Source organism: Eschrichtius robustus, chromosome 7 (assembly GCF_028021215.1).
Source record: "Eschrichtius robustus isolate mEscRob2 chromosome 7, mEscRob2.pri, whole genome shotgun sequence".
Taxonomy (NCBI): Eukaryota; Metazoa; Chordata; class Mammalia; order Artiodactyla; family Eschrichtiidae; genus Eschrichtius; species Eschrichtius robustus.
In genome coordinates, this window is record NC_090830.1 from 97147327 (window position 1) to 97175240 (window position 27914).

General features: G+C 36.5%; 1 protein-coding gene across 1 annotated transcript in view; it reads left to right on the forward strand.

The window, feature by feature from the left end:
- PCDH15 (protocadherin related 15) overlaps window positions 1–27914 on the forward strand; it is a 1145650-nt gene that overhangs the window by 910644 nt on the left and 207092 nt on the right. The window contains exons 20-21 of the mRNA XM_068548948.1: window positions 4788–4881; window positions 10031–10159. Of these exons, the coding sequence (XP_068405049.1) occupies window positions 4788–4881; window positions 10031–10159 (223 nt within the window). The remainder of the gene's footprint in view (window positions 1–4787; window positions 4882–10030; window positions 10160–27914) is intronic.

Below are 27914 nucleotides of genomic sequence, written 5' to 3' on the forward strand. Positions count from 1 at the left end.
GCGAGATAATCTCTTTCAGTGCATAATTATGCTGCTGCAATATTTCCTAATAAATGATGCAGTTTGGGAAAATGAACACTTAAATAGAAGGTTGGTTTGTTTGGAAGTAGATACCCTCTACTACTTTTTATCTACATTGTTTAAACAACTTTTGAACACCATTTTTATGGCTTGGCAAACCAACTCATTGTATAAAAGAGCTTGATTTTGTCAATCACAATACATTTCAGGAATATAGCCTCAGTGTTTGGTGAGGGAATTCTGTGCAATATAATTAATATAATTGAGGTTAAATTCACATAGCATAAAATTAAGCATTTTAAAGTCAACAATTCAGTGGCATTTAGTAGACTCACAATGTTGTACGGCTATCAATTCTGTCTAGTTCCAGAACATCGTCATCATTCCAAAAGGAAACACAAACCCGTTAAGCAGTTACTCCCTACTTGCCCTTCCCCTCCGCCACTGACAACCACCAAGTTGTGTTCTGCCTCTGTGGATTTATTTATTTTGGATATTTTCTATAAATAGAATGGCACAGTATGTGACCTTTTGTGTCTGGCTTTTTTCACTTAGCCTAATGTTTCAGAGTTCTTCCATGTTGAAGCATATCTCAGTACTTCTTTCCTTTTTATAACTGCATAATATTCTGTTACATGTGTACACAGCAGTTTGTTTATCCATTCATACATTGATGGAAATTTGGGCTGTTTTTCTGTTTTGGTCATTGTGGATACTGCTAATATCCACACACACATACACACACACACATAGATACATGTATTTAAGCACACACAAATATACATGTATTTAAGCACCTGTTTTCAATTCTTTTGAATATATACCCAGAATTGGAATTGCTGGGTCATGTTGTAATCATTTACTTTTTGAGGAACTGCCAAATTGTTTTCCATAGTGATTGAACCATTTTACATTCCCACCAGCAATGTACAAGTGTTTCAATACCTCCGTGTTTTCATCAACACATTATTTTCCCATCTGTTTTGTTAATTACTCTAGTGAGTATGAAGTACTATTTCATTGTAGCTTTGATTTGTATTCCCCTGATGACTAATGATGTTGAGCATGTTTTCATGTGCTAATTTGGCATTTGTATATCTTCTTTGGAGAAGTATCTATTCAAGTTCTTTGCCTATTTTTTAATTGGGTTGTTTGTCCTTTTTGCTGTTGAGTTGTATGGAGTCCTTTATATATTTGGAGAACCAGACCCTTATCAGATATCTGATTTGCAGATATTTTCTCCCATCTTGTAGGGTTTTTTTCACTTTCTTGATACTGTACTTTGATGCACAAAAAATTTTTTATTTGAGGAAGATTAATATATCTATTTTTCTTTTTTTAAAAAATACATATACTATTGCTATTCTGTTTATTTATTTATTTATTTTTAATTTATTTTATTTATTTATTTTTGGCTGTGTTGGGTCTTTGTTGCTGTGCATGGGCTTTCTCTAGTTGCGGCAAGCGGGGGGCTACTCTTTGTTGCAGTGCGCAGGCTTCTCATTGCGGTGGCTTCTCTTGTTGTGGAGCATGGGCTCTAGGCGCACAGGCTTCAGTAGTTGTGGCACGCGGGCTTCAGTAGCTGTGGCTCGCAGTCTCTAGAGCACAGGCTCAGTAATTGTAGCACACGGGCTTAGTTGCTCCGTGGCATGTGGGATCTTCCCGGACCAGGGCTCGAACACATGTCCCCTGTACTGTTAGGCAGATTCCTAACCGCTGCGCCACCAGGGAAGCCCTCTCTATTTTTCTTTGTGCTGTTCATGCTGTTATTATCATATTTAAGAATACATTATCAAACCCCAAATCATAAAGATTTAGCCCTACGCTTTTGACTATGAGTTTTATGGTTTCAGTACTTACATATAGATTTTTGATCCATTTTGAGTTATATTTTGTATATGGTATGAGATAGTCCAATTACATTCCTTTGCATGTAGATCTCCAATTGCCCAGCACCGTTCGTTGAAGAGACTGTTCTTTCCCTATTGAATGATCTTGGCATTCTTACTGAAAATCAACTGGCCACAGACGTATGGGTTCATTTCTGGACTCTCAATTCTATTCACCAGTATACATGGGCACTTTTGAATGCCCTAATTTTCCAAGAAACTCTCTACACAGTTTTTCCTGCCAGGCTTTTGGTGTTCCACTGTATGCCTCAAACATAAACTATTGCCTCAGATGGCTGCAGGTTGCTCCCTGACTTACACTGTTTTCCAGGAATACCCACTGCTTTTCCACCTTGAGTGAATTCTGAGTTAGGCAAAACAAGACGACAACCATGTATTATTCCTTCAGGCAGCCTCCAGACCAGTTGGAATAGATAAACACAATTCTTTGTGAATAAGGACAGTTTTGCTGCCTCCAGAAACAAGGACCAGAGTATCACACTGGGAATGTCGACCACCATCTTTAAGACCACTCTAAGCCAGGAAGGGCTGGGGCAAGGACAAGTAAAAATGGAACAAATCTTTACTACAATTTTTAAGTTGCCTTTTTCTTAATTCTACCTTCATTTGGGTGCTGTCAACCTTTGACTGTTTTCCAGAGCCCTATCAAAGTTGTTTCTGGTTTTTCCTGCTTCATTTTTCGATGCTTCTGTGGAGAGACCATCTCTTCAAGCTGTCTATGTCACCATTTTCACTGACATCACTCCTGTGCAATATATTTTCAATTATGTAAAATTTAAGTAGCACTATTATTGATGTTTTATCAGGAGTCATTCTTATGTATTTTTAGTATATGGGCTGATAAGATTTACTGCATTTCTAAATGCAGCCTAATGTATACTGCTCTATAGCTTCCATTCAGCTGGTAGCAAGAGTCCTCCTTTCCAATTATTTCTGGAATTTTGTGGAAGGATGCTTGTGTGCACTCATAAGCTAGTCTTTCAGCTATGAATACCAAAAGACAGTACCTATTTTTTCTCTCTTTTTCCATTTCCCAAATATCCTGTCTAACTGTCTACCACATTGGGACACAAGGCACACATCATCTTAAGCAAAGAACTATTTCCATAATAATCACCAGACTATGAAAAATAAGCTATTTAGGTATAATATGGCTCTAAATTCTAATACAATATAAATTTCTAGTGATTTTCTAATTTAATGTACAAGGCATAATATAGAGTCGAAGCTTAAACTGAGGAGAAAAATGGAAAACAATAACTGAATTTTCTTCTTTCTTTCATTTTACTATGGATAGATTTTCAGATTTCTTATTACTTAAGTTACTTGTGAATAAATCTCAGAAACAATAAATGATTTACTTTTCTCTTTGAATGTCATTTTAGAATGGGGTTATCTGAACCATCTGCAGTATGGGAAGTTGATCCAAATCTGATTGTTACAAACTACTCTGGGAATTGGTTTTCAGTTATTTGGACAAAATATTTTAAAATGTACAAGGAGCAAAGTCAGTTTTTCATAGTCATACCATATGTTTAGAACTTTTTTTTAGTCTGTATCAATAACAACAATAAAATAAAACAAACAGAGTAACTGTGACTCTGATTTTGATTCCTTGGCATTGACTCTCTGTACTCAGCTACCATATGTGGTGCGGATTGCTTAAATTCCACTGTAACAACAAAAGCACTTGCATTAAAATGAAAGCCTTTTATCTATCAGAAACAAATTATGCTTTTATACTTGATAAATATTTTAATGTTTTGTTAAATTAATGTAACCTCTCCTTCACAGTAGATACTTGTTAGACCTTAATTAAAATGCCATGTACAACGTCAGATTGTAATATCTAAGACATAAATGTAGAACTTGTTTTAGAGAACATAATAAGCGACCAAAGTGTTATAAAACAAGTTACATGGGAGAATAAAAGCTTAAATATTTGAAAGTATGTATTCTAAACAGTGAAAAGGTTAAGAATTAGTATTAAAAATATTCTAAGTATGAGAATTTTCCCAAAGGCTGTTCATCTCACATTATACATAATACTTAAGAAATATCTAAATTTCAAGAGAATAACAAAATGGTAAAATTGTTAGTGTATCAACTTAAGAGTGTGTTTTTATAAATTGTAAAATGAGAGAATGAATGTTCATAAAATTATATTATCTTGAAAAATGTAAAATATGCAGCCTGAGTGCTCTTTTGAAAGCAATTATAATGTATTTAAATTGGTTATAATAGAGAATAAAAAGAAATATTAAAAAAACCCATAATATCTATGAAAGTTTTAATATTCCACTGTATATTTTCTAATTTTCTACAATAAGACTCAGTTATTTTGAAATTTGGAAAGAAGAAAAAATATATTTTAATCTCTGTGGTTTAATCAAAGATGAAATTTAGATGTTTGCATTTCCCTAGTGGTCACATATGTGACAATGAATGGGAGCGGTGATATAGATTAAAGAAATCACTTTTTTACTCAAAACATTATGAAACTGCTAAAGATTAATGGACTCTTTTACCTTTGAAATAATCACAAACAAGATAGATATCTTTCTTCCTGGAATGAATTAAGCATGTTTTTTTTTTTTTTTTCCCTTGGAGGCTACAGAATCAACTCACTTATCTCATTCAGTTTGGCAATTTTTCATTATTGCTAAGAGTCTCAACAGCCTTAAAAGCCTTTTTCAATTTTCAGCATGAATCCTAGAATCATACATCTTAAATACTCAAGCTGTGTTCGTTGAAAGGAAAAAAAAAAAAAAAAAGTAGTTCACAATAGTAGAAAGACTCCCTGTGACATAATATCTTTTTCTGTCTCATTTGTTTGTTTGTTTTCTCTGTCACTAGTACTGGGATTCTAACCTTAGGGAAAGCACTGGACAGGGAAAGCACTGATCGCTACATTCTGATCGTCACTGCTTCTGATGGCAGGCCAGATGGGGTGAGTACTCTCTTTGAGAAAGGGTTTTAAAAATAGTCCTAAAGAAACTGAGAGAACCTTGTAGTTTACACTCTAAAACGATTTATTGCAATCATGAATTCATGAATTAATCTCTTTTTCATTTGGAGCAACTACTTAAAATTACTCAAAGTGCTTTTTTCTCCAATGGGCTCTTTGAATCAATGAACCTATATTCTGAATTTGTTATGGAGCTGCAACTTTGACTTGACAGAATAGATACGTGGAATTTGCTCTCTTACCTAATTTATGGGGAAAATGAAATCTAACTTAGTCTAAGAAGTATTTCATTGTGTCCATCACCAGCACAGCACTGGCAGTTCTGGCAGTTTTACCATGTTGGAATCTATTTCCTTTAAAGTCACTTTTTTGAGGGTGGGGGACAGTGGACAGAAGGGAATTTGGGCATAAATACCTTGAAGCACTTAGGAAACAAAGTTGACTGATTCTACAGGTTATCTGTAAGCAGCGCTCGGAATCTTGACTAATCCTTGATGATTGAAATGGTTTAAAAGGGCCCATAATTCTAGAGAAGATAAATTTTATTTCCTCTGCACCTAAAAATTAGTATTAAAAATAAATAAATCGTTTAGTTATGTAGGTGTGTTTTAAAATCATTTGATTGTATTCTTCAATCTACCCATCCACAACTACCACTATTCTGATTTATAAGCACTGTAACAATGCATTCATTGGCAATGCTTTATTAGACTGTTTTTTTCACCATTTCTATGCCACAAAGTAGCTTTTGTCTTTAGTCTAGTGCATATGGGCCAACTCAGCACTGTTCTCTAGAAATAATTTCAAATTCAGTATAAGTGTCTAGAAGACTCACCCAATTCAAATAGCAATGTATCTCAAGTTTACTTGAAATGATTTCTTTGATCAAAAAATAGACTGGATGGGGGTATATAATGCTCTCCTCACGCTTTTTGAGGAGGATTGCTGTAGAAAATTTACCATACAAAATTGATACTAGACAGTTTTATCATCTTAATTAAAAATTAGAAAAATAGATAAGGATAATTACTTAAATTTGGTAAACAATCTGCCCATAATAAGCTATTTGCCACTTTTCAAACATTAGATAAACAGCTATATGTGGAAAATAAAATATACAAAACAGTTTTAGTAAATAGTGAGGCCAAGAGAAGGCACTTAGAGATTAGACAAGTCAATAAAAATAAAATCTAAGATTACTTTTTACATATGCAATCCCCTTAATTAATATAGTGTGCCTGTATAAGATATATGTAAAGAAGTCAGTGAGAATCTCAAGAAGAAAATAATTGAGAACTTGACTTATGATGAAAGTTTAATGTGTAACTTGGCTAGGAAATAACTGAGGGGGAAAATTCTAAGGAAAAGAGGGAATTATTAAGCATGGAGTAAGGGGTATAATTAGAGTGAAGTAAAATTAATAAGGAGGTTTTAGGTCAACCATTTGAGATAGGTCACATGATGAATCAAAAAATTAATGGAAGTAATATTAGCTCTAGGACCTTTTACCTCTGGCCTTAAAAGTAAGATTTCTTAGACAACAGTAAAGGTGGAAAAGAAATAGCATATTAAGCTATCTGGCATAGTCTCAGTCTACTAATTATAGCTTTGGCCACATAAAAAAATGAAAATAAGTTCTGGGCTAACATTAGTGGTTTAGTTCTTTCTAGAGCTTTTTTTTTTTTTTTTTTCCAGTTATTTACTTGTTAATTTCAATTCTCCTTGGCCAGGTCACTTAGCATTTCAAGTTCCCTCAATTTTTCTTTCTTTAAGAATGAATAAGGTCTCATTCAGCTTTAAAATTATGATCCTTTTAAGCAAATTTGTTTCATTTTCAAAAGTTTGTACTGAGAATATCACTAGGGAAAGAAACATTTAGATTTCAAACAAAAGCTTCTTCAGTTAGTTTCATCATTTATATAATTTTAGGGATCGACTTATACATGTGCACATACAGTGGGGTGTTGAAGAAGAAAGTAATTACAAAATAATAATAGTCTCATATTTTGATAGCACTTTTCTTATCTAAATATTTAAACTTATGTCCTTTGTAGAATTATAGTAAAATTAACCCTTTAGCCTTAATAATCATAAGTTTTAAGAAAGATATTTAATAAGAACACAGGTGGATGGACTTTTCTTAAATGAAAGGATTACCAGCAATTTATGTGAAACAAATTGCAAAGATATAATTTGAATATTGCAGAATAGAGTCAATAGTTCTAATGTGTAGCCCAGAAATCTGCAGTTTTAATGATAATCCAAGTGATTCTGATGCAAGTGATCTTCAGACCACTTTCCAAGAAATATATAAGCTGGAAGTTATTCTATGTGTGTTTATTACTTTACATTTCTGCCAGAGAAATGGATATTCTTTATTTCATATACTATCTCTAAGATATGAATAAATACATCTATATGGTCTATAAATTTCAGCCCCTATTAGCCCAGGAATGGTGGACTTGTTATTTACTTCTTAGTTCGCCTAGTGATCCAGTTCTCATCTATACCACCCAGTTACAGACCACAGCCTTTGAGGACCCAGTATAGTCTGAAATCATCCCACTCCATAGTGTCAAGAATGGGAATTTTAAAGAATAGGATGGACGCCAGTAAGGGAAATACAGGTAGGCTGGCACTTTATGCAAGCAGTTAGAAGGAAGGTCAGCAAAGTCTAGCATGGCTACTCTTAGATTTTGGCTCCCAGCTGTCCATTTTAATGTCTCCTTCACCTTCAGTCAAATTGGGAACTACTGCTACTATAAAGGCACATCTTTTTACTAGCTTTAAATCTTTTTACTAGCTTTAACTCTAACACAACTTTTAAAGAAATAACATTTGTTAAACTGATTTTTGTTATTAAAGCAATGTAGCTCTCTTAGAGAAAATTTGGAAAATATATAAAAGTTAAAAGGAGAAAATAACATGACCTGTATTTCATCTAATCAGATGACATTTAAATTTATACATATCCATATACATCTACACACAAGCGTATGTTGATGTGCATGCATTCTTTAAATTAAATGATTTCATGGAGAGATGCACACAGAAGAGTGCACAAACCATAACTGTGCAGCTTAATGAATTTTCACATAGTGAAAATACTTGTATAATCACTATTCAGAACAAGAAACAGAAATTAATTAGCACTCCAGAAGCCCAGCCTTACAATCGTGCCAGTTTCTACTCTACCTTCTTCACAAAAGTGATCCCTATCCTGACTTCTATCACAATGGAGTATTTCTGCCAATCTTTGAAATTTATATACTTGGAATCATGTAGTGTGTACTGTGTTGTGTCTGACTTCGTACACTCAGCCTTAACGTTCATGAAATTCATTGAGGTGAATGTAGTCTGTACATTCTTAGTATCACATGTTATTCCGTTGTGTGCAAAAAACACAGTCTATTATATAAACATCTAGTATTGGTGGGCATTTAGGTTGTTTCCCGGCTTTGACTAAACAACACTGTTCTGCTTGTCTTTGACATTTCTTTAAATAAAATTTTTATTGGAGTTTTAAATACAGAAATATATACAAATCATACTGAATAACCGTATAAATTTTCACAAAATAAGCCTATCAATGTAGCTAGTACACAAATAAAGAAATAAGCCATTATCAATACCCAAGAATCCCCTGCTATGCCTGGTAATATTTTTAATGACCACTGGACATTATATATGAAAAATTATAAAGGCTTGGTATAAAATTATATTGCTCAAAAGAAGATTTAATATATGTCTGTTAAAATAAGGACAGATCACCTTAATCCAACCAAAATTTGACTATTGAGTTTTATCTGAGTATGGCCTGGTCTAGACCTTATGCAGCATTACTCATAGAGTATAGAACTTCAGTGATCCCAACAAAGCATGTGCTATATTCAGTCTTTGATTAGACAGAGCAGTTTCCAGCTTGTGTCACGTATGAAGATGTTCCTTGATTTTGCAACGGAAAGGATAGTGTATTTACCAGGACTTCTCCTCCTTAGTAGCTAGGAAGTCCAGTTTTTGACCCCTCGGGCCCATGACCGCTGCAAAATTTCTTCAGATTCACTTCCTCTAAGTCACTTCTTTATGCTCAGCTTTTTAGCCTCTCACCCCACATCACTTACAGATTAGGACATATCCTGTTTGTCTTTTTTAAAAAGAAAGTTAAGTAATTCTCTCATGACAGTACCATCCTGCTTTTTCCTCCTACTTTTTATTTGCATGTTATTAAATATTTAATATCATAGCATAATGGATTTTTCATTTTCCAGCCTAGAATACTTTCGTTCTCTAATTTTGGTCTCAACCTTCTGTGATCTGCCCCTCACTGTGACAGAGCTGGGTGGAGGGCATGTGCTGTACTCAGGCTTTGATTAGACAGAGCAGTTTCCAGCTTGAGTCATGTATGATGTTCCTTGATTGTGCAAAAGTCATTGACCTACATTATGTTCTCGAGTTGCAGCAGGCTGGGATTTTACCTTTTAACCAGGTAGCACGTACTACTGGTAGGATTACCCACTTACCATTTCCTTAGGCTGTATAACCATAAGGTTGTGTGTGTGTGTGTTTGTGTTTGTTTTTTATGATTAGTGGTGTATGGTCCTCAAACTCTTAGTTTAGATGTGAACCTAGAAAATTACTAATATAGTATTTTCTGGTAGTATTTGCTTACCTGAAAATACCCATTTGACATACCATGCTATTTTATAGTGTACTAGTTATATTTTTAAACAGTACAACATATAAGTGGTAAAAACTGCAGAAATGTTACATTTCAGAGAAAAAAGGGGTACAAGTGTCTATAAACAAAAACTTACCACCCACAAAATGTGAACAAGATAAAGGTAAAACACTTTCTAAAAGTAAGCCTCCAGGAAATACTTGACATTTTCAAGAAGATGTTTGCCCTTTAATATCATTTGTTTTTTCCATCTGTTTTTTGAGGTGTTTGAAAATTGCGAGCTTCCTCTTTTTTTTTTTTTTCCTTGTCTTTTTTGGAAAGCTAAGGAATAGGAATAGTAATGAGATACCTTTCAGATAGACAAATGCCAGTATGACTAATTAACTGACATAAAAATAAAAATAATTCCTCTCACATTTAATCCCCCCCCCCCCATTTTTTTTTTTCTTTAAGACCTCAACTGCCACGGTAAATGTGGTGGTGACAGATGTCAATGACAATGCTCCAGTGTTTGATCCCTATCTGCTCAGAAATCTATCAGTGGTGGAAGAAGAAGCCAATGCGTTTGTGGGTCAAGTAAGGGTAAGTGGAGTATTTATGTGTATCTTAAGTGTATGTTTTAAAAGTGAGTAATTTTCTTACATTTTAATTTGAAAAGAAATTCAGCTAATGCCATGTGTTAAATGATAGAGCATCAGAATTATCTGAAAGCAATAAGCAAGATCACTTGGGTATAAGACAAGATGGTAATAAAGTGCATTCATTCTTGATCACTGTGCTGGATAACCTTCAAGATTATTTTTTTTATAAATCATATTGTGTCCATTTGGATTTAAGTTGTTAAGCTCGCTGATTTATATTTTATGACCATTGTATAATTTAAACATTGATTCATTTGAGAGTATTATTTTCTTATTTAATATATATTTTTACTTTCTGGAATTACAATAAAGTATTTTTAGAGAAGTATGTAATTATCTATACCATTAAGCATAAATTTGGAAACGCATACCTCAAAACACAAATGCTTAGATGTAATGTCATTTGCTTGTGTAAACATATCTTTAGCATCTCCTGTGTACCTTATATTTCAGTTGCATCCCTGTCCAACATACTCAACATTCATTTCTAGGTATGCTCTCTTAATTCCTAACTGGAAATATTAGCCAGTGTCTGTTACTCTTTTGATGAATAATCCCATTTTTCTTAAATCAGAGACAATACTTTTTTCAATTAGGCCATGCCTGGTCTTGAACATAGTGGTCTAGAAACCATAAGATGAGGGAAATTTTTGAGGAATGTACATATATCTTGAAGTGTTGACCTCAGATGATGCATCTGTGTGGTCTCCAGGAAAGGGAAGAATCCTCCACCAAGAGTGAGTCAACCTGGTACCTCAAGTCCAGGTTTCAGGGTCCTACATCTTTCCTGTTAAGGCCTGGAGTTTTAAATAAGAGGTTTGCCGGTGCTTTGCAGTAAATCTTCTCTACAATTCAACTACTATTACAATCAAACAAAGGGTCTGTTTTTCAGTCCAGTCTTCTCTCTGGCTTTAAAAGAGGAGGGTTTCTTTAAATGCTGTCAGCGAGACCCCTCTGACTTGAGCTTGAGCTCATCAGTTTTTTTCCTGAGAGCACTGACAATACTTGCAAAAACTGTTAACTCCATAGTCATTGTCATTATCATTGTCACTATCTTTCTCAAATCCTGGAGAAATTGATAAGATATACATCCCCTTATGCCTTTTTACCATCCCAATTCACCACAAGAGAGAGTCTTGTAATTATTCTGTTACAACATGCCAAGTGGTCTTGATGCCATGTGGCCAGCAAGACATTCAACTCCAGAACCCCACACAGTACCTCTGGTATCAAAAGTTTTACTGTAGATTCTACAAGAAAAAACCTGGATACAAAAGAGTCGGGTATAAATAGTTTTTCTGAGAAGTTAAAGTAATACTCATAGGGAAGTGAGGAAGTGATGCAGAGAAGAGAAGGCAGACAATAAAGGGATTGCAGTTAACCAGCTGTCCTTAAGAGAAATGGAGCTTAATCTGAAGGGCAAATTCTGGGAAGTGACACAAAATACATTCCCCAGAATTAATGATCCTGAAAAGTGATGGAACTGGTAAATTCACACACTAACACCTGAGAGTTCTTGGTCAGCGATGCTGTGGATGAGGGCACATTTCAGCACGTCCTGCCTCCAAGCAAGCATCCAGCTCTCTGCAATTCTGATATAAGGGCTTTCAGTGAGACTGCAGTTACTCGCAGGTGGAAGTTGGCCAGAAACTATACATGCTCTGAGAGACGTGCATGGGGCACTGACAGTTTCTGTTACACCAAGCAAAGAAGGTGATTAAATCTATAAGAGGGGCGTGTTCTGGAAACAGAGAAAGGGGGCAATGTTGAAGCTGATTCATGAAGGGTGAATACTGGTGAGAAGGAAGTTGAAAGGGGTTAGAAACTGTGTAAGGAAAGGTGATTGCATGGATAAAAGCATAGACAAATGACAGCATGTGACATATCATAATTACATTAAATAAGATGTGCCATATCATAAATGTTTCTCTTTGCCATGTTGTAGAAGGTGCTGGGGGGACCTCTAGAGGGTCTGAGGTGCTGGTATCATTAGATTTTTATTTTATAAAGATTGCTGCTAAGTAGATTGTAATGGGAGATTATAAATCCAGAAAGCTGAATTAGGAGGCAATTAAAATAGCCCAGACATTGAAACTTGAACTAATGTAATAGTTTAATCATAATAGTTAAATTATATTACAGTTGTCACTCTAGGATGACACTTTGATGAAAACTGAAAATTATTTTAATCATATCTATCAAGTAGTCAGATAAAATAAAGAGAGATTGGAAATTTAGGAAAATTATCTTTCCCATTTCTTTTAATTTACTTAACATTGGAGACATACAGCCCATAGGGAACATACAGCTCATAACACATACATAGACATTAGCATGCTGATTGATTTTTAGTTTTATTTTTCCTTTCTCTTAACTTATCTTTGCCACTTTTCCTAGTGATGCTTTGTCTTTGAAAGAATTACAGCATTAACTTTTATTTATTGTCTCCTAGTTCTTAAATTTGATGAGAAACATTCTCTATAATTTCTCAGCATTAAAAATTGAAATATAGACTTTAGCACTCATAATTTGATAAAGGAATAATTGTCCTGGTCTTTAGGCAATAACATGTTTTCATAAAAACCAAAATGAGTTTGAAAGTACAAAGGAGAAGGAAAACATCCAAAGCAGGTGCATCCCACTGCTTCGGCACAGTTCCAGTTCATAGAATGGAACCTTGATGCATCGCAATGGTCTCCTATTGCTACCTAATGATAACTATGTAATACATTAATTTCACTAAGTGACTCATGCTCCACTTATAAAATTTAATTTTAACTGTCACCAAAAACTAAGACACACTTAAAACCAAAATATGTATGGTTAGTTATTGTATTCAATTTGAGTTATCAACTTCGCGTTTTTGTTCTAATGACGTTTTAGTACGAATAAGCCAATATTTGAATTCAAATGCTGAAGGAACCTTGTATTTCCTTTTTATTTATTAAGGTAGTGTTGTAGTATCAAACTTTACTTACTAGGTAATACTTCTGAAGCAGTATTTCTGGATTATACAGAGCAAAAAGTTTTATTAGCATATTAAAAATAAACTTTAAAAAAATTTGAAGTATAGTTGATTTACAATGTTGTGTTAGTTTCAGGTATAGAGCAAAGTGATATGGTTATGCATATATATTTTTTCAGATTATTTTTGTAATAGGGGCAGAGTGGGCACGCAGCCGTTAGTATTATATACGACCATTAACACACGGCCCTTAGCGCGGTTAGAGGTCCCGCTCAGTCAGCCTTATTGTGGTCCTCGGGGCAGAGTGCGGGGAGAGGCAGATGGAGGCCTTCTCCCCAGGGCCCTCCAGGCCCTGCAGCCTCAGGCCGCTGGGTGAGCTGGGGGCCCAGGGACAGGCTGAGGGCTGTGTCCTGCAGAGCTCCAGAGCCCTCGCCAGGGCCGCCCACCGGCCAGGCCCAGGCCTTGAAGCAGCCCAGAACCTCTTCCCCATCCCGGCTTTCGTGACCTAATGGTGGCGGGGGTCTCCATGGGCCATAGTCTGTGGAGGCCTCAGCAACTGGAGTACATGGACACTGCCATTAAGGTAGCAGCTTCAACCAGCTTCAGTCTCTCCATTCAAATTCAAGAATTGGTACAGTTTAGTTCAGTTATCTACCCCTAGGAGGTGGCCAGAGGTCAGGGTTCGATAACATTTTCCCTTATAGGTTATTACAAAATATTGCGTATAGTTCCCTGTGCTATACAGTAGGTCCTTGTTGGTTATCTATTTTAGATATAATAGTGTGTTTATGTTAATCCCAAACTCCTAATTTATCCGCGCCCCTTTCCCCTTTGGTAACTATAGTTTGTTTTCTATGTCTATGGGTCTGTTTCTGTTTTGTAAAAAGTTCACTTGTATCATTTTTTTTTTTTTTTCAGATTCCACATATAAGCGATACCATATATTTGTCTTTCTCTGTCTGCCTTACTTCACTTAGTGTGATGATCTCTAGGTCCATCCATATTGCTGCAAATGGCATTATTTCATTCTTTTTTATGGTTGAGTAATAGTCTGGCTAAACTTGTTTTTTAATGTAGAAGTTACTATACACAGATATAGTATACCACACTTAAATTTGAGAATCTTTTCCATATTCTCAAAACACAAGCAGTAGCAGTATAGTTGGGGGAAAGATGTGCATAGAATAAAACCTAGCAAACACAGTAAGAATAGATTGTGTCTCTATGTCAAATGTCAAATGTGTCATACTGATTATTTATTAAAAGGAATGAAAAACACCACAGAGGACTAAGGTGGCTCTGTCAGGATTCATGGGAAAAATGTATCATCTGCAGTAGCTTAACAAATTAGTAAGATTCTAGGTTAAAAAAAAAAAAAAAAGGCAATAGATATACCAGGTGGATGTGATACAAGACAGAATTGAGCCAAAAAGGCAATCTGAGAAAAAGTCAATTGTCTGCCAATAATGGAAGATTTGCTTAGAGAAGTTCTAGAAAATTGGTTAATACATGCTGAGTTCAGATGGGGAAGGCCAGGAAGGCCTAATGAAATAGCCACTGATAAAAAGACTTTACTTGTCAGTGTAATGTTTTGTTTAGTACCCTTCACAGTATTTCACAGGAGATAAAAAATCATGATGCTTAGTTCAATATGGTGTGTGTCATTTTCATTTGTTTTCTCAACTAATGTCTCATAGATTCAATCTTGAGTCTGGGTTGGAGAGTGAGGGGAAGATAAAGGAAGATCTTTTAATAAACACAGTCTTAGATACAGGGTCACAAGAGAACTTCTTCGTACTTTTCTAACAGAGTCTAGCTTATCAAGGAGAATGAGAGGGTGTTTTTACTTAGACACACTTGGCTGCTGTAGGTGCTTCAGCGCATCACTCTGTGTGCATGTTTCAGGTCAGTGGATACTGAAGGGATAGCAGCAGAGAGAAACCTTGGAGCTCATGTCAAAGATGTCTAGCCTTCATGATAGCATCTCTTTGAGGAGTTTCTTAGGGGCCAGAATTCTTTTTCAGTTCTTCATCTCAGTTTTCAGAGTAGCCCTGGGCATGCATGCATGCATGCACAGATTCATCAGGGAAGGCACACTTGGAAACAACACTGCCTGTTAAGGTTAAAAAAGGTTCTCAGCATTATATACAATACAGAGTGAACCTCTTCCCAGCAAAGTTCCAGTTAATACCTTGTAGAATTTCTTATGCTGAACTGACTTCTTTTAGCTCTAAGTAACAAAAATAGAGCTCTGAGTCAACAAAATGTTCTTCCAGTTCTAAAATAAAAGAGGCTGAATTTATTTAACCTGAAACAGATGTATTCCCATTGTGAGATCTGCATGCTAAATCTCAGCTGGCATGAAGTGGTAGTGATTCAGGTTTAAACCCTTAAAGCAGTTTTAAAATCATTAGTAAACTGCAGTGTTTAGAAGGGTAGTGATGGTGCCATTTTAAAAAGAAATTGATATCTCCTTCAACTATACAATTTAATATTAAACGAAATAAATCTGAACCTCAGTGGTCTGTCTCTGATTAATGTAGTTGTCGTCTCCCTCTGTGGGGTTCTAAAAATGAAATGAAGGTGGGGAGCTTTACGGTGTTTTATTTAGCTTTTGTAGCTCAGCATGATGTTCAACAGTGCCTAAAACTATAATACTTCTTTTTTAAGTGGGCCACAAGTGTGGATATTTATGGGTTCTCTTGTCAAATCAAACAATATAATGCAAAAACTGTACTCAGTCAAGTAAAGAAAAGAAGCCCACACAATTTGAAAACTTAATGATGTCCATTTTAATGCTGCTACCTAAAAATATTTATAATGGAGATTTATCTATTGCTTGTGAGTATTTTTGAAGCTTGGTGATCTTTCAGATATTCAATTAGTGCTTCATAAATAGATTAGAAAATTTTATGCATGTATTTTTATAATATTTACTTGGGATATATCCTTTCACCAGTTTTTAGTCTTACTATCAGCTATTATAATAGATACATGTATGTGTGCATACGGGTGTGTGTATAAATATTCACAGTTGTATAACCCCAGATGCATAATGAATGATATCCATCCTCAACCCCATAGTAACCAATGACCTATTTATTGCTAAATGTCATCTTTATCTGAATAACTTCACTGCTGCATTTGAGATGGATCTCACACTCTCCTTTATGAGACTCTACTACCTGTTTGCTCCTGGTTTTCATGTTTAAGCATGTCTGATTCTTTTTGTCTTCCCTTTATCTGTTTCTTCATAAACCTTCTTTAAAAAATATTGTATTAGTCCTTTTTCTCCTAGCTCTATTGAGGTAAAACTGGTATACAAAAAGGGACAGATAATTAATGTATGCGATTTGGTGACTTTGAGTTGGGAAATATACATGTACACTTGTGTTACCATCACCACAATCAAGGTAATAACCATATTCATCACCTCCAAAACAAACTTTGGATATTGGAACTGTCTTCTCATTTGTTTTAATTCTACACATTTTGGGGGGAAATTCCACTGACATTAAAAACCACTGTTTTAATTACACTTGGATGCTGATGTCTTCCACAGCTATATCTATAACCGCTTCTGCTCTTTCAGCCTACAGCCTCAAATAGACATTTATCTGTAAAACAAACCCGCTTGAATGTCCTAGAGGCACCTCAAATTCAACATGTTTAAGATTGAACCCTTATTTTCATCTTCCTCAGAAAGGGCTTCTTCTCCTGAATTCTGCATCTCAGTTTATTATTCCCAAGCCAAACTGGAGAGCCATCTCAGTCTTCTCTTTCTCCCTCACTGTCCATATCCAGTCAGTCACCAATCTTGATAATTTTACATGCTTCATATAGTTTTCAAATTTTCTCCTCTCTCCAAAACAGTACAGTCAGGCTCTCATTATATGTCTCCTGACCTATTGTTACAACCTCCTAATACGTTACCCTATCATTAATCTTAACAAACCTCATACTTATCCTTAATATAACTGCTGGGGATGTCTCTAACAAACATAGTTCAATAGTAGAAAGTAACCCTCAATGCAGCAAACAAGGCACACTTCCCATTACTGCTTTTACAGCTTCACCTCCAGAACACTAACCTGCTTGAGATTACTAATGCATGTTCTCAGAACTCTCCCATGTCTGTTTGCCTCTGCTCATGCCCTCTGCCCTCATTTCTTCATTCTCCATTTTTTATTTAGATAGCTCATCCTTGAAAATTTTAGTCAAACATAATCTTTGCCAGAAAAGCTTTTTCTGAACTTTTCTATGTCCTAAATGGCCCGTCTCATACTGTGCACAACTTTTTGGTAGTGCTTACCAAAGTCTATTGAAAGTTTCCATTTACTCAAATTTCTTGAAAGCAGAGACTGTGTCATATTGATCTTAGAAACCTCACTACCCAGCCCAATATTGGGGTCTTATAAGATGCTAAATTAAACTAGACCTAACGGATTAAAATGATCTGAAAGTACATTTTTCCACTGAAGATTCATGAACATTGTAGAAAGAGAAATATATGTCAACAACTAAAATACCTATTTGGCTTACCTCACACACATACATGCAAGTAAATAAGTAGTCTTGATAAATGGAGAAAAACTGTTGATACTGGAAATCTGTCTACTTTTAGAATTTTAACATGTAGAATAGTATATATAGGGTTGATTTAAAAAGCAGTATTGGAGACCTTCAAGATGGCGGAAGAGTAAGACATGGAGATCACCTTCCTCCCCACAAATACATCAGAAATACATCTACATGTGGAACAACTCCTACAGAACACCTACTGAACGCTGGCAGAAGACCTCAGACTTCCCAAAAGGCAAGAAACTCCCCACGTACCTGGGTAGGGCAAAAGAAAAAAGAAAAAACAGAGACAAAAGAATAGGGATGGGACCTGCACCAGTGGGAGGGAGCTGTGAAGGAGGAAAGGTTTCCACACACTAGGAAGCCCCTTCACCCGTGGAGACTGCGGGTGGCGGAGGGGGGAGCTCTGGCACCGCGGAGGAGAGCGCAGCAACAACGGTGCAGAGGGCAAAGCGGAGAGGTTCCCGCACAGAGGATTGGTGCCGACCACCACTCACCAGCCCGAGAGGCTTGTCAGCTCACCTGCCGGGGCGGGCGGGGCTGGGAGCTGAGGCTCAGGCTTCGGTCGGATCACAGGGAGAGGACTGGGGTTGGTGGCGTGAACACAGCCTGAAGGGGTTAGTGCGCCACAGCTAGCCGGGAGGGAGTCCGGAAAGAAGTCTGGAGCTGCCGAAGAGGCAAGAGACTTTTTCTTGCCTCTTTGTTTTGCGGTGCGTGAGGCGAGGGGATTAAGAGCGCCACTTAAAGGAGCTCCAGAGACGGGCATGAGCCGCGGCTATCAGCACGGTCCCCAGAGACGGGCATGAGATGCTAAGGCTGCTGCTGCTGCCACCAAGAAGCCTGTGTGCGAGCACAGGTCACTCTCCACACCTCCCATCCTGGGACCCTGTGCAGCCCGCCACTGCCAGGGTCCCATGATCCAGGGACAGCTTCCCCGGGAGAACGCACGGCGCACCTCGGGCTGGTGCAACGTCACGCCGGCCTCTGCCACCGCAGGCTTGCCCCACATCCATACCCCTCCCTCCCTCCCCCCGGCCTGAGTGAGCCAGAGCCCCCGAATCAGCTGCTCCTTTAACCCCATCCTGTGTGAGCGAAGAACAGACACCCTCAGGCGACCTACACACAGAGGCGGGGCCAGATCCAAAGCTGAACCCCAGAAGTTGTGCGAACAAAGAAGAGAAAGAGAAATCTCTCCCAGCAGCCTCAGGAGCAGCAGATTAAATCTCCACAATCAACTTGATGTTCCCTGCATCTGTGGAATACCTGAATAGACAACAAAAAATCCCAAATTGAGGTGGTGGACTTTGGGAGCAATGATATATATATATTTTTTTCCTTTTTCCCTTTTGTGAGTGTGTATGTGTATGCTTCTGTCTGTGATTTTGTCTGTATAACTTTGCTTTTACCATTTGTCCTGGCTTCTGTTGGGTTTTTTTTTTTTTTAACTATACTTTTTAGTGCTTGTTATCATTGCTGGATTTGTTTCTTGCTTTGGTTGCTCTCTTCTTTCTTTCTACCTTTCTTTTTTAAATTACTTTTTAATTCATTTTTAATAATTATTTTTTATTTTAAAAACTTTATTTTATTTTTTTAATTTATTTTTCTTTCTTTCTTTCTTTTTTCTCCCTTTTATTCTGAGCTCTGTGGATGACAGGGTCTTGGTGCTCCAGCTGGGTGTCAGGCCTGTGCCTCTGAGGTGGGAGAGCCGAGTTCAGGACATTGGTCCACCAGAGACCTCCCAGCTCCATGTAATATCAAATGGCGAAAATCTCCCAGAGATCTCCATCTCAACGCCAAGACCCAGCTCCACTCAACAACCAGGAAGCTACAGTGCTGGACACCCTATGCCAAACAACTAGCAAGTCAGGAAGACAACACCACCCATTAGCAGAGAGGTTGCCTAAAATCATAATAAGGTCACAGACACCCAAAACACATCACCAGACGAGAACATGCACACCAGAAAGACAAGATCCAGCCTAGAACACAGGCACTAGTCCCCTCCAACAGGAAGCCTACACAGTGCACTGAACCAAACTTAGCCACTGGGGGCAGACAACAAAAACAACAGGAACTATGAACCTGCAGCCTGCGAAAGGGAGACCCCGAACACAGTAAGTTAAGAAAAATGAGAAGACAGAGAAACATACAGCAGATGAAGGAGCAAGGTAAAAACCCACCAGACCAACAAATGAAGAGGAAATAGGCAGTCTACCTGTAAAAGAATTCAGAGTAATGATAGTTAAGGTGATCCAAAATCTTGGAAATAGAATGGAGAAAATACAAGAAGCGTTTAACAAGGACCTAGAAGAACTAAAGAGCAAACAGACAATGATGAACAACACAGTAAATGAAATTATAAATTCTCTAGAAGGAATCAATAGCAGAATAACTGAGGCAGAAGGACGGATAAGTGACCTGGAAGATGAAATAGTGGAAATAACTACTGCAGAGCAGAATAAAGAAAAAAGAATGAAAAGAATTGAGAACAGTCTCAGAGACCTCTGGGACAACATTAAACACACCAACATTGGAATTATAGGGGTCCCAGAAGAAGAGGAAACAAAGAAAGGACTGAGAAAATATTTGAAGTGATTATAGTAGAAAACTTCCCTAATACGGTAAAGGAAATAGGTAATCAAGTCCAGGAAGTGCAGAGAGTCCCATACAGGATAAATCCAAGGAGAAACACGCTGAGACACATAGTAATCAAACTGGCAAAAATTAAATACAAAGAAAAAATATTAAAAGCAACAAGTGAAAAACAACAAATAACATACAAGGGAATCCCCATAAGGTTAACAGCTGATCTTTCAGCAGAAGATCTACAAGCCAGAAGGGAGTGGCAGGACATATTTAAAGTGATGAAAGGGGAAAACCTACAACCAAGATTACTCTACCCCTCAGGGATTTCATTCAGATTCGACAGAGAAATTAAAATCTTTACAGACGAGCAAGAGCAAAGAGAACTCAGCATCACCAAGCCAGCTTTACAACAATTGCTAAAGGAACTTCACTAGGCAGGAAACACAAGAGAAGGAAAAGACCTACAACAACAAACCCAAAACAATTAAGAAAATGGTAATAGGAACATACATATCGATAATTAACTTAAACGTAAAAGGATTAAATGCTCCAACCAAAAGACACAGACTGGCTAAGTGGGTACAAAAACAAGACCCATATATATGCTGTCTACAAGAGACTGACTTCTGACCTAGGGACATGTACAGAATGAAAGTGAGGGGATGGAAAAAGATATTCCATGCAAGTGGAAATCAAAATAAAGCTGGGGTAGCAATTCTCATATCAGACAAAATAGACTTTAAAGACTATTACACGAAACAGGGAAGGACACTACATAATGATCAAGGGATCAATCCAAGAAGAAGATACAACAATTGTAAATATTTATGTACCCAGCATAGGAGCACCTCAATATATAAGGCAAATGCTAACAGCCATAAAAGGGGAAATCGACAGTAACACTATCATAGTAGGGAAGTTTAACACCCCACTTTCACCAATGGACAGATCATCAAAATGAAAATAAATAAGGAAACACAGTCTTTACATGATACATTAAACAAGATGGACTTAATTGATATTTATAGGACATTCCATCCAAAAGCAACAGGATACACTTCTCAAGTGCTTATAGAACATTTTCCATGGTAGATCATATCTTGGGTCACAAATCAAGCCTTGGTAAATTTAAGAAAATTGAAATTGTATCAAGTATCTTTTCCGACCACAGTGCTATGAGACTAGATACCAATTACAGGAAAAAAATCTGTAAAAAATATAAACACATGGAGGCTAAACAATACACTACTTAATAACCAAGAGATCACTGAAGAAATCAAAGAGGAAATCAAAAAATACCTAGAAACAAATGACAATGAAAACATGATGACCCAAAACCTATGGGATGCAGCAAAAGCAGTGCTAAGAGGGAAGTTTAGAGCAATACAATCCTACCTTAAGAAACAAGAAACATCTCAAATAAACAACCTAACCTTACATCTAAAGCAATTAGATAAAGAAGAACAAAAATAACCCAAAGTTAGCAGAAGGAAAGAAATCATAAAGATCCGATCAGAAATAAATGAAAAAGAAATGAAGAAAACAATAGCAAAGATCAATAAAAGTGAAAGCTGGTTCTTTAAGAAGATAAACAAAATTGATAAACCATTAGCCAGATTCATCAAGAAAAAAAGGGAGAAGACTCAAATGAGAAGGATTAGAAATGAAAAAGGCAAAGTAACAACTGACACTGCAGAAATACAAAGGATCATGAGAGATTACTACAAGCAACTCTATGCCAATAAAATGGACAACCTGGAAGAAATGGACAAATTCTTAGAAAAGCACAACCTTCTGAGACTGAACCAGGAAGAAATAGAAAATATAAACAGACCAATCACAAGCACTGAAATCGAAACTGTGATTAAAAGCCTTCCAACAAACAAAAGCCCAGGACCAGATGGCTTCACAGGCGAATTCTATCACACATTTAGAGAAGAGCTAACACCTATCCTTCTCAAACTCTTCCAAAATAGAGCAGAGGGAGGAACACTCCCAAACTCATTCTACGAGGCCACCATCAACCTGATACCAAAACCAGACAAAGATGTCACCAAAAAGAAAACTTCAGGCCAATATCACTGATGAACATAGATGCAAAAATCCTCAACAAAATACTAGCAAACAGAATCCAACAGCACATTAAAAGGATCATACACCATGATCAAGTGAGGTTCATCCCAGGAATGCAAGGGTTCTTCAATATATGCAAATCAATCATTGTGATACACCATATTAACAAATTGAAGAATAAAAACCATATGATCATCTCAGTAGATGCAGAAAAAGCTTTCGACAAAATTCAACACCCATTTATGATAAAAACCCTGCAGAAAGTAGGCATAGAGGGAACTTATCTCAACATAATAAAGACCATATATGACAAACCCACAGCCAACAACGTTCTCAACGGTGAAAACCTGAGACCATTTCCAGTAAGATCAGGAACAAGACAAGGTTGTCCCCTGTCACCACTGTTATTCAACATTGTTTTGGAAGTTTTAGCCACAGCAGTCAGAGAAAAAAAAAGAAATAAAAGAATCCAAACAGGAAAAGAAGAAGTAAAGCTGTCACTGTTTGCACATGCCATGATACTGTACATAGAGAATCCTAAAGATGCTACCAGAAAACTACTAGAACTAATCAATGAATTTGGTAAAGTAGCAGGATACAAAATTAATGCACAGAAATCTCTTGCATTCCTATACCCTAATTATGAAAAGTCTGAAAGAGAAATTAAGGAAACATTCCCATTTACCACTGCAACAAAAAGAATAGAATACCTAGGAATAAACCTACCTAAGGAGACAAAAGACCTATATGCAGAAAACTGTAAGACACTGATGAAACAAATTAAAGATGATACAAACAGATGGAGAGATATACCATGTTCTTGGATTTGAAGAATCAACATTGTGAAAATGACTATACTACCTAAAGCAATCTACAGATTCAATGCAATCCCTATCAAACTACCACTGGCATTTTTCACAGAACTAGAACAAAAAATTGCACAATTTCTATGGAAACACAAAAGACCCCAAATAGCCAAAGCAATCTTGAGAAAGAAAAATGGAGCTGGAGGAATCAGGCTCCCTGACTTCAGACTATACTACAAAGCTACAGTAATCAGTACAGTATGGTACTGGCACAAAAACAGAAATATGGATCAATGGAACAGGATAGAAAGCCCAGAGATAAACCCACGCACATATGGTCACCTTATTTTTGATAAAGGAGGCAATAATATACAATGGCGAAAAGACAGCCTCTTCAATAAGTGGAGCTGGGAAAACTGGACAGGTACATGTAAAAGTATGAAATTAGAACACTCCCTAACACCATACACAAAAGTAAACTCAAAATGGATTAAAGACCTAAATGTAAGGCCAGACACTATAAAACTCTTAGAGGAAAACATAGGCAGAACACTCTGTGATATAAATCACAGCAAGATCCTTTTTGACCTGCCTCCTAGAGAAATGGAAATAAAAACAAAAATAAACAAATGGGACCTGATGAAACGTAAAAGCTTTTGCACAGCAAAAGAAACCATAAACAAGATGAAAAGACAACCCTCAGAATGGGAGAAAATATTTGCGAACATAGCAACTGACAAAGGATTAATCTCCAAAATTTACAAGCAGCTCAACAACCCAATCCAAAAATGGGCAGAAGACCTACATAGATATTTCTCCAAAGAAGATACACAGATTGCCAACAAACACATGAAAGAATGCTCAACATCATTAATCATTAGAGAAAGGCAAATCAAAACTACAATGAGGTATCACCTCACACCAGTCACAATGGCCATCATCAAAAAATCTACAAATGATAAATGCTGGAGAGGTTGGGGAGAAGAAGGAACCCTCTTGAACTCTTGGTGGGAATGTAAATTGATACAGCCACTATGGAGAACAGTATGGAGGTTCCTTAAAAACTAAAAATAGAACTACCATACGACCCAGCAATCCCACTGCTGGGCACATACCCTGAGAAAACCTTAATTCAAAAAGAGACATGTATCACAATGTTCATTGCAGCACTATTTACAGTCACCAGGACATGGAAGCAACCTAAGTGTCCATCGACAGATGAATGAATAAAGAAGATGTGGCACACACATGCAATGGAATATTACTCAGCCATAAAAAGAAATGAAATAGAGTTATTTGTAGTGAGATGGATGGACCCAGAGTCTGTCATACAGAGTGAAGTAAGTCGGAAAGAGAAAAACAAATACATATGCTGATATATATGGAATCTTAAAAAAAAAAAAAATGGTTATGAAGAACCTAGGGGCAGGATGGGAATAAAGATGCAGACCTACTAGAGAATGGACTTGAGGACCCGGGAAGGGGTTAGGGTAAGCTGGGACGAAGTGAGGGAGTGGCATGGACTTATATATACTACCAAATGTAAACTAGATAGCTAGTGGGAAGCAGCCACTTAGCACAGGGGGATCAGCTGGGTGCTTTGTGACCACCTAGAGGGGTGGGAAAGGGAGGGTGGGAGGGAGGGAGATGCAAGAGGGAAGAGATATGGGGATATATGTATATGTATAGCTGATTGACTTTGTTATAAAGCAGAAACTAACACACCATCGTAAAGGAATTATATTCCAATAAAGATGTTAAAGAAAAAAGCACTGTTAATGCAAAGAACAATTGAAATTTATATTTAGTACAGGACAACGTATTTACCACCTGAGAGAACAGGAAATGATAATGAGGGATATATCCAGGTGTAAGAAGATTACAAAGAGAAAAACTGTAACCAGCCTGTTCAGTCACACATTTGGAAATGTGTTTTTCACTCACCCATTTAAAATATATACCCATTTAAATTATTTAATATTTGCCTAAGAAGAAACACCCACCATTTTTTGCCTCACAAACCCCTGCTGTATTCATCTTGCTGTGCCTTTTAATGCTACATTACTTATTTATGAGATCCAACTTTATACAAATTGTACTTCTGTTTTATAGACTGATGAGGATTCATGGCCTATTCACTTTAGTTGGGTTCAGCTATCCTTCTCCACAAACGTTATAGCTCAGCACAATTACTTACGCTGACTTTACTGCCTCACTGAGGATGAAGTTTGGCAATAAATTTTTGGTTTTATAGGAGGGATTGCAACTGTTTCTGAAGGCTTTTATTAAGAACAAATCTTGTCCTTTAAATTTTAAGAAAAAATGTGTAATATATAGACAGTGATTAAGCATGAATGCACAGTTTAATAAATTATTATAAAGTAAACATAAATGCAAGTATATCCCAAGTATATAATGCATCACCAGGAAAGCCCCCTGGGTGCTTCTTCCTAGTCCTAATCACTTTCCTCCACTTACAATTAACCACTCTGACAGTTTATTTCTTTCTACTATAGATTTACCAACTAAATAAGCATCCATAAATAATATAGTTTACTTTTGTCTATTTTTAATGTGTATATACAGAATTATAGTGTATGTATGTTTTAGCATGTGCCTTCTTTCATTCATCTTTATCTTTTTCAAGATTCAACCACATTTCTGCTGTTTATTCATGTATTTTATTTTCTATGTGTACCTATGCCACAATTCATTTTCACATTCCACTATTGATGAATATTTGAGTGGTTTCTAGTTTGGGGCTATTATAATCAATCCTGCTGTGAGTATTTTTATATGATTTCTCCTGGTGCACAGAGAATGTGCCTGAGTTTCTCTATGAGTATAAGCATAGTTAACTTTATTGAAAATGTGAAATTGCTTTTCATAGTGACTGTGTCAAGAATTCTCTGAGTTAGTGATGGTCCCCATCTGCATCCTTGATGTGTCAATCTTTCTAATTTAGATCAATGTGGTATAATTTTAGTGGTATCACATTATGGTCTTGATCGGCATTTCCGAAATGAGGTTGAACATTTCATATATTGATTTCAAGTTTTTTTTCCAAAGTGCCTATGTAAATCTCTTATCCCTTTAGCCAAAGGATTGCCAATGATTTTTCTTCTTGAGTGTTCTTTTTCATTGGTGGGAGATCTTTATTTATTCAAGATATTGCTCCCTCCTTGTTACATGTATTTCAAACATGTTCTTCAATGTTGGGGCTTTCATTTCACTTCCTTAATGGTGTCTTTTGATACACAGAGATTTTAATTTTAAGATAGCCAATTTTATTCATCATTTTTCAATTGTTACTTGCCATCCTCAGATCATGAAGATATTCTCCTATATTATTTTAAGATACCTTTTTGTTTTGTTATTTATATTGTCTATCATCTGAATTTTATTTTTGTGTACAATGTGACATACAAGTCTGCTTTCATTTTCTTTTATACAAATATTTATTTATTCTCTTTATATTTCATTTTAGGAGTGTTATAATTTCAGGTCTTATAAGTCTTTAATCCATTTTGAGTTGATCTTTTTGTATGGTGTAAGATGTGTCCCCTTTCATTCTTTTTTTTTTTTTTAATTTTATATTCTTTTTTTAAATTTTTATTTATTTATTTATGGCTGTGTTGGGTCTTCGTTTCTGTGCAAGGGCTCTCTCCAGTGGCGGCAAGCGGGGGCCACTCCTCATTGCGGTGCGCGGGCCTCTCACTATCGCGGCCTCTCTTGTTGTGGAGCACAGGCTCCAGACGCGCAGGCTCAGTAATTGTGGCTCACGGGCCCAGCCGCTCCGCGGCATGTGGGATCCTCCCAGACCAGGGCTCGACCCCGTGTCCCCTACACTGGCAGGCAGAGTCTCAACCGCTGCGCCACCAGGGAAGCCCCCCCTTTCATTCTTTTGCATGTGGATATCCAGTTTTTCCAATACCATTTGTTGAAGATTTTATTTTTTCCTCATTGTGTAGTCTTGGCTCCCTTGTCAAAGATCAGTTAACTGTATAGGTGTGGGCTTATTTTGGGGCTCCTTATTCTGTTACCTTGGTCTGTATTTCTCTTTTTATGCCAGTATCATACTGTTTTAATTACTGTAGCTTGGTAATGTATTTTGATATCAGGACATGCGATGCCTCAATTTTGTTCTTTTTTCTCAGGATTACTTTGGCTCTTTAAGGTCTTTTGTGGCTCCATACAAATTTTAGCATTGCTTTTCTATTTCCATAAAAAATACCATTGGGATTTTGATAGGGATTTCATTGAATCTTTAATTGCTCTGGGAAGTATGGATATTTTAATAATATTAATTCTTTACATTCATGAACATGAGAGTTTTTCCATTTATTTATGTCTTCTTTAATTTCTTTCATCAATGTTTGTCTTTTTCATCAGTGTTTCATCTATCACAGGAGACAGAGAAGATCATTATACAGTGATTAAAAGGATCAATTCATTAGAAAGATATAATAATTATGAATTTATATGTATGGAGTATCATATCACCTAAATATATAAGCAGACATTGACAGACCTGACATGAGAATTAGGGAACTCCAGGGTAATAGTAGGAGACTTCAGTACCCCACTTTCAATAATGAATAGAACATCTAGACAGAAAATCAATAAGGAAACAGCAGACTTGAACAACACTATAGATCTACTGTTCCTAACAGATATATACAGAA